Here is an 8,092-nt window from a genome sequence, read left to right on the forward strand (position 1 = left end):
TCACCCTGCCTGGGTTTTACTACAGCCCCAGCACCGGTCTGGTTTTACTACAGCCCCAGCACCGGTCTCTGATATTTGCTGCCTTAATTGCTTTCGGTTCCCTGGGTATGCGGGAGCACAGATGGGATCACAATGCAAAACCCATTCTACAACAAAGAATCGTAATAGTCACCACTCGAGAGCGGCTAGCATGGTGTGGGCAAGGGAGAAGACCAAAACCTGACATTTCTGCTGGTTTCTCTGCCTCTCTAGGCTGTCTGGGTGGAAGCAGAAGCTACTCCAGCAGAAATGCACCTCTACTGTGTAGGAAATGCTGGTGTGGGATTTTTTTTTTTTTGGTTCTTTTTTTCTAACAGTCTAACCTTCTGTGTTGATACATGGATGCTGGTACCTACTTACAGGGTTGCCAGATGATTAGTGCAGAATGGAGGTCCCAAGAGAAGGGATCACATGGTTTTCTCTGCCCTGTGACGTCACTAGCAGATGGCATGGGCACCAGCTCTGGCAGTTGGCATCAATGTCACTTTTTAGAGATCAATGAGATAGTGCAGATATACACAGGTCTAGAGACTCCTGGAAGCGATGCGACATTCAGACTGAAAAGATTTGGAAGACAAAAAATGAAAACTGATTATTGAAAGCAATTTAAACCTAAGGTAATCGAAATAAAGATCTATTTCAGGGGATTCTGGCTTTGCATGCAAGTGTTTAAAGATACGGTCTCATTGTCTTGTACAATGTCTGTGTTCTTTTATCACCTAGAACTTTTCATAGCATTTCATTCTTGTGATGTAATTATTGCATACTTTTGCTGGTATTATGTAACACTGCAAGTGTGTGGACATTGCTGAGAGTTAGCGTGTGTGTGTGTTTGTGTGTGTGTGTGTGGAGGGGGGCAGGTGGGGAGGGTTGGTATGTGAAAAAGTATCTGTTTTCAATGTGTCTGTTTTGGGTTGTGTGTTTTTTTGTTTTGTTGTTTTTTTAAAAAAAAATTCTATGGCTCAAAATGTTTTGCTGCTTTGTCGATTGAAAACAAAACAAAACAAAACAAAAAAAGGGAATTTGGAAAGCAGATTCTTGCCACATTTCATTCAGGATTTTGAACACACGTGCACAATTGCTGTGAGAATCCTCAGAACATTCCTGTCAGATATTAGCTGGACAGAGACTTCTGAGCCTCGCAGAACAAAAACAGTTCTGAGAGTCCTTTTTGTCTAAGTGGATTTTAAAAGCAGAAAAAGAAAACCATTACGTTACCATCCGGTTTATTCTTTAAAGGCTAATTCATTTAGACTCTTTCCCTGATTTAAAGAGGCAGCAAAAGATTTGACGTTCCCTCGTTTTCAAAAGTATATTTCCGTTAACATCAAATCCTTTTTATTTAACCGCAAAAGCAGTAATCTCACTCAGTTCTTTGCTGATCGGGGGAAATCTTATTTTTCAGGCACGAAATGATTCATTCTGCCTGTTTCCCTCTGAAAATCATTTCAGGGTAATTGCAACTTCCCTACAATTCATAACTATTTGATAGCTCACAGAAAGTTAAAGAAATTATCATTAGAAAAAAGGCAACAAAACTCAGGTGTTTGTTCCTGGAGATTCCACACTTTTAATTTTTAAGCCTGGCTTCTCTCCTCCTTTGGTACCCAGGGGATGTGGGCTAATGAAATTCTGCGTTGCTCTATCATGTTTTGCATTTCCCTGAATTCCACAGTCCCTTCTGTGTGTTAAATGCTTGTTTAGAATCAAAAGCTAATGGCCCTGGAGGGAGGAATGGAGTTTCGATAACCGTTTCACTTTGGACTTTCTCAAGCCTAGATCCACTCGTCTCCGTTAGCACACCCCACTCGTGGGTCAGATCTTTTCCTGTGAAATCATTTTCCAAGCGGTGAGAATCACGGCCGATCATTCGGGGCGGATGCTCTCGAATTATTCTCCGGGTCTGAGATGCGCCTGTTGAGAGCTCAATAAGTGGCTCTGCGTTGACGTGTCAACTTGAAAAATGAAAACCCTTTCAATGTTGTGCTGGCATTCTTTCAGGTAATTTGAGATTGTAGAAGCATGTTAACGCTACCCTTTGATGAGTCTGTTGTAATGCCAGAATCCCAGATGTGCCGAAAGTTTTCCCGAGACTCGGAAGACCTGAAGCCGATGAAGAAGCCGGAAGGCTTGGCCAAGCAGGTCGTCGTCCTGCAAGGGAAGGGTATCAAGAGGGCCAGTGGCGAGGAGAGCGAGAAGGAAGAGGAGGAGGAAGACAGGGAGGAGGAAGATGGGAATGGCCTGCCCAGGAGGAGGGGGCTCAGGAAAAAAAAGACCACCAAGATCCGCGTGGAGAGGGTCAAGTTCCGGCGGCAGGAAGCCAATGCCAGGGAGCGGAACCGAATGCACGGCCTGAACGATGCCCTGGACAATCTGCGGAAGGTGGTCCCCTGCTACTCCAAAACCCAGAAACTGTCTAAGATCGAGACCTTGCGCCTGGCCAAGAACTACATCTGGGCCCTGTCTGAAATCCTGAGGGTTGGCAAGCGGCCCGACCTGCTCACTTTCGTCCAGAACTTGTGCAAAGGGCTCTCTCAGCCAACAACCAACCTGGTGGCTGGCTGCCTCCAGCTCAATGCCAGGAGCTTCCTCATGGGCCAGGCCGGAGAGGGCCCTCACCACACCCGCTCACCCTATTCCGGCTTCTACCAGCCCTACCACAGCCCAGAGCTGGGCACCCCGCCGGGCCACGGGACTCTTGACAATCCCAAATCCGTGAAGCCCTACAATTACTGCAACGCTTACGAGGCCTTCTATGAAAGCCCCTCCCCTGAGTGCCCCAGCCCTCAGTTTGAAGGTCCCTTAAGCCCTCCCCCAATTAACTATAATGGGATATTTTCCCTGAAGCAAGAAGAGGCCTTGGACTATGGCAAAAATTACAATTACGGCATGCATTACTGTGCCATACCCCCAAGGGGTCCCCTGGGGCAGGGTTCTATGTTGAGGTTGTCCGCAGAAAACCCCTTCCCTTACGACCTACATCTGAGAAGCCAATCGCTCGCCATGCAGGATGAATTAAATGCAGTTTTTCATAATTAATGAGGAAAAGGGAAATAAACAGTGGTCATTCACCTCCCCCCAGCCCCCTAACCCTGCCCCCTTCCCCCACCGTCTAATTGAGACCAAACAGATGCTTCTGCCCCGTGTTAATTGGGACCGCTCATTTAAGGTGTTTACTAGTTTCTAAAGTGTGTTTCCACTCTGGTGAGGATTTTCTATGTAATAATAAATCTCTTTTCTTATGAGTACCCTTTCCCTCTTCTTGGTCTGTGAAGCGCTGTGACTCTCCTTCTCCTGGAAGGCTTTCCATTGGAAAATCACTTAATTTGTTTGAACAGTATGTCTCCACAAATATTGTCCAATAAAGACATGCCCACCGTATAATACACTCAATGTCTATCTTGGTTGTACAGTAATTATCCAAATGCATGGGACTAAAAGCAGCTGAATTAACATGATGTATTTACACTTATTAGGGATGATAGATTATACATCTTGAAGAACTGAATTTTAAAAAGGATCCGGGTGACACAAGACAGGCGATGAAACTGGAGAGTGAGGTTGGCGAGGATGCAGCCATGTGAAAGGCTTCTGTAATTTTCTTTTCATCCAAGGAAAAGAAAGAAAATGATCGGTGAGCTTGACCGACAACTAGCTCCCGCGAAAACGTCCATGAGTGGGGCAGCGTAACATTTTCACAGATGACATTGCAGTTGTTGCAATTCCTAAGGAAAAAAATTGCAGAGTTCCCACGAACAGGTTTGGTAGCAAATGCGTCTAAATCACGATTTCACAACTTCGTATTTCCGAACAGTTTAAAATAGAGCTCTCTGCTCCCAGAGTTGGCCTGAAACTTATTTCAGAGAGTCCAAATGCTTTCTGCCTTCCTTCCCCCTAATCTTTCCCACCCCAAGCCCACACCCACGCCCGGGCTGACACTCTCTATTTTGTGCTGTCTACTAGTTTGGTGTTTGAAAGCTTGTCAGTCAAGTGCTCTTCCTGCCCAGAGCCTCCCACCCATCACCTTTCTGGCTGCTGGAAGGTGGGGGGGGTAGGGGGACCTGAGCCCCTCTTTTGCCTGCCTCAGGGGGTTCAGGGTTGAGGAATGGGGCTGAGGGAAGGGGAGCAAATCACCCTGCTTGGGCCCCCCCATGGCCCCATTACCCAAGCCCCTATGATGGACAAGGTCCACCCAGTAGGACTTATACTGTCCCTACTTATCTGAGTCCCACCAAGCACTCCCAAGGCTTAGTCTTCACCCCGAGCTCTGCCAGCCAGCTCCAAGGGTGTGTGTGTGTGTGTGTGTGCACGCGCGCACACATGCACGCGCACCCTGGGAGCACATATGTGTCTGAGGCTGAATGGGTGGATGCATGAGTGTATCTGAATGCATGTGTGTATGACTGGAAGTATGTGCTCATCTGTCTGGATGCACATGGGTATGTCTGGACGTGAGTGTGTGTATGTCTGGATGCACGTGTTTATGTCTGGATGCATGTGTGTATGTCTGGAGGCACGTGTGTATGTCTGGATGCATGAATGTATATATGTCTAGATACATGTGTGTGAGAGAGCACGTGTGTGTGTGTGTGTGTGTGTGTGTGTGTGTGTGTGTGTGTGTGTGTGTTTCTGGGTGCATTTATATGGGGATCTGGCCAGGCATTTGGGTAGATGTAAATGGCAATAGGTGCACCTGGCTGTGTATATCTGGGTTTGTCTTGGTGTACTGAAGTGTATATTTATCTGCGCACATGTGGGTGTATACGTGCATGCATGTCTGGATGTTCCGCCTGAGTATATATCTGTGCCTGAGAGTGTGAATACCGATGTGTCTGACTGTGTATATATGTCCGTTGTATTGTATTATCCCAGGCGCTTAGTGCAGCGCTTAGTACAGTGCTCTGCACACAGTAAGCGCTCAATAAATATGATTGATTGATTGATTGATTGATTGCAGTGCTCTCCACCCAGTAAGGGCTCAATAAATGCCACTGGTGGATTGACTGATGTGTATTGGTGTCTATGTGTTACCAGCCTAGGGTATCCCCATGTACTCAGGGGTGGGGTAGGATTGAGGGCAGTAAGGGGGAGTTGGTAAATGGGGTCAGAGTGTCTGGCCATGGAGGAGAGCAGTAGGGATGGGCGTAGGGGAGACGGACAGGGAGATGGACAGAGGGCATGGGTGGAGGGGGCAGATGGAGGAGGTGGGGGGAATGGATGGGGAGGATGGATGGACAGAGGACAGACAGGAGGGATGGATGGAGGGGAATGGAGGTGGGGACAGACAGGGGATTCAGATGGGAGGGAGGGATGACCCAGGGGGATGGACACAAGGGGATGGATGGGAGGGATGGCAGGGGGGTAGAAAATGGGTGGCAGGTCTGGTCTGACCATGCCTGTCTGGAGGTGGCCACAGGGGGCTGGGACTTTGCCCCAGCCAGCCCGGGACCCAGGAGATCCCAGATCCCGCAGTGCAGGGTGGAGATTCCCAGCACTGCCTCCCCAGGGCTCAAACCAGAGAGTGGGTTGGTCAGTTGCCAGTCAATCACATTTATTGAGCACCTACTGTGTGCAGAGCACTGTGCTGAAGCTTCTAGACTATGTCTCCCCCTTCTAGACTGTGAGCCCGTTGTTGGGTAGGGACCGTCTCTCTATGTTGCCGACTTGTACTTCCCAAGCGCTTAGTACAGTGTTCTGCACACAGTAAGTGCCTAATAAATACGATTGAATGAATGAATGAATGAATGAAGGACAATAGGACAATCTAACAGATGCATTCCTGTCCAGGCTGGGGGAAAGAGTCTTGGGATTGAGACAGGCTCAAGGCTGGAGGAGACCCACATAGGAGGTTGGATATAGTCCCGAGTTCAGAAAGGAGCAAGAACAATCAGGGACTAACCCTGCAATCCTCTAATAATGATAATAATAATGATGGTCTTGATAAAGTGCTCACTAAGTGCCAAGCACTGTACTAAGCGCTGGAGTGTATCCAATCAAGTCGAGTTGGACCCAATCCTTGTCTCGTGTGGGACTCACAGTCTCAATCCCCATTTGACAGATGAGAGAACTGAGGCCTAGAGAAGTGAAGTGACTTGCCCAAGGTCACACAGCAGACAAGTGGCAGAGTTGGGATTAGAACCCATGACCTTCTTGATTTCCAGGCCTGTCCTCTAACCACTAGGCCAGGCTGCTTCTCAAGCACTTGCTGTTTTCTCCCAAGCGCTTAGTATAGTGCTTTGTACACAGTAAGCTTTCAATAAATACAATTGAATTGAATGAATGGTGGGCCCGGGTAGTCAGCTGACCACCCCACCCTCAACTTCCCAAAGCACATTTTCACCCCCTCCACTACTTCCCAAGCGCCTCTCTTCTGTGTGCCATCCTCCAAGAACCTCCCCTCTGGGCACCACCCCTTTCCTGCATGGTGTAGTGTATAGAGCACGGGCGTGGGAATCAGAAGGTCCTGGGTTCTAATTCCAGCTCCGCCGCTCATCTGCTGCATGACCTTGGACAAGTCACTTCACTTCTCTGGGCCTCAGTTACCTCATCTGTAAAATGGAGGTGAAGACTGTGAACCCCAGGTGGGACAGGGACTGTGTCCAACCTGATTAGGTTGTGCCTACCCCAGAGCTTAAAGCAGTGCTTGGCAAATAGTAAGTGCTTAACACATGCCATCATTAGTATTATTCCTACTCAGGGAGCTCCCTCCCCAGATTCCTCCCTCCTGGGCACCTCTTCTCTCCTGATATCTCTCCCCTGGGGAAAGCTTCCTGGGCATCTCTCTCCTCCATCCCCGGGCACCCCCTTTACCGGGTACCAGCCTCCCAGGGTACCTCCTCCCCACCCCCTTCTGGGTATTTCCTCTGTGGAGGGTTGTCAGGGAGAACAAGAGAAACAGAGGATTCTGCTGCCCTCTTTCGGAGGTGAAGGAGAGAGAAGAGAAGGAAGAGGATGAAGTGGAAGGTGAGGAAAGGGGCGGGGGGGGGTGGGGGGGCCGAAAGAAGAGAAAGAAAAAATGGAGGGGGAAGAGGGGATGGAGAGGGTGAAGTAGAGGAGGAGGACAGTGAGGAGGAAGCAGGATGAGAAGAAGAGGAAGAAGCAGAATGGCCTAGTAAAAGCCCCAATCTTACTGACAGATCAGTAGTATTTATTCAGCACCTACTGGGTGCAGAGGACTGCGCTAAGCACCTAACTGGTCCAATGGATGGATTTTTCCAACTAGGCACAGTACTTACCCTCTGCCTCCTTCCCCTTTATTCAAGCCTAGCCAGAGCTAGAAAAGATGCATTATTGCATTTTCATGGACAAACCGTGCAAGGGAATAAGGTTCTTTGGTGAAGACACAGCTTTCCCATCAACAGTGCCATCTTTCAACTGTAGAACAATTCCTCTAGTTCTAGCCCTCCTCTCGTCCCTGATGCATGTGCGAATGAACTGATGCTAAGGAGTGGAAACCTAGGCACTGCCTCCGTAGGATGCAGATACTTTGACAGCAGCATGGCTTAGCAGGTAGAGCACGGGCCTGGGAGTTAGAGGGACCTGGGTTTAAATCCTGGCTCGGCCACGTGTCTGCTGTGTGACCTTGGGCAAGTCACTTCACTTCTCTTCTCTTCTCAGTTCCCTCATCTGTAATGTGGGGATTAAAAGCATGAGCTGCATGTGGGACAGGGACTGTGTCCAACCCGATTTGCTTGTATCCACCCCAGCACTTAGTACAATGCTTGGCACATAGTAAGCACTTAACAAAACTATAATTATTAATTATTATTATTATTTTATTATAGCCCAGGCTCCTTCTCCATGCTTTCATGAACTAACAGGTTCCCCCCGTCTGGTATCCCCTCTCATTCAATTGTACTCACTGAGCTCTTACTGTGTTCAACACACTAACCAAAGTGCTTTGGAGAGTACAATATAACAATAAGTAGACACATTCTCTGCCTACAGTGAACTTCTCCTGAGGGGTTTCAGCTCCCCTTCCCACCCCATTTTTCGATGTGGCCAAGCAACTGGAGCAGGGGAGGAGGAGGAGGGAGAGAGGAAGCTGGAAAAT

At 48.4% G+C, this 8,092-nt stretch overlaps 1 protein-coding gene across 2 annotated transcripts; it reads left to right on the forward strand.

Moving 5' to 3' along the window:
• The first annotated feature begins 469 nt into the window (after positions 1–469).
• NEUROD6 (neuronal differentiation 6) lies at positions 470–3,427 on the forward strand. 2 transcript variants are annotated; one of them, XM_038772386.1, is made up of 2 exons: positions 470–656; positions 2,041–3,427. In XM_038772386.1, the coding sequence occupies exon 2, from the start codon at positions 2,062–2,064 to the stop codon at positions 3,076–3,078; it is 1,017 nt and encodes a 338-aa protein (XP_038628314.1). In that variant the 5' UTR covers positions 470–656; positions 2,041–2,061; the 3' UTR covers positions 3,079–3,427. The 2 variants fall into 2 exon arrangements, with proteins under 2 accessions (XP_038628314.1, XP_038628324.1); XM_038772396.1 differs by having other exon boundaries at positions 2,102–3,427.
• Positions 3,428–8,092: the final 4,665 nt, after the last annotated feature.

Source organism: Tachyglossus aculeatus, chromosome 2 (assembly GCF_015852505.1).
Source record: "Tachyglossus aculeatus isolate mTacAcu1 chromosome 2, mTacAcu1.pri, whole genome shotgun sequence".
NCBI classification, from domain to species: Eukaryota; Metazoa; Chordata; class Mammalia; order Monotremata; family Tachyglossidae; genus Tachyglossus; species Tachyglossus aculeatus.

Excerpts from the sequence above, each read along its gene's own strand:
- NEUROD6 (XM_038772386.1), top strand. The coding sequence starts at position 2,062 with ATGTTAACGCTACCCTTTGATGAGTCTGTTGTAATGCCAGAATCCCAG.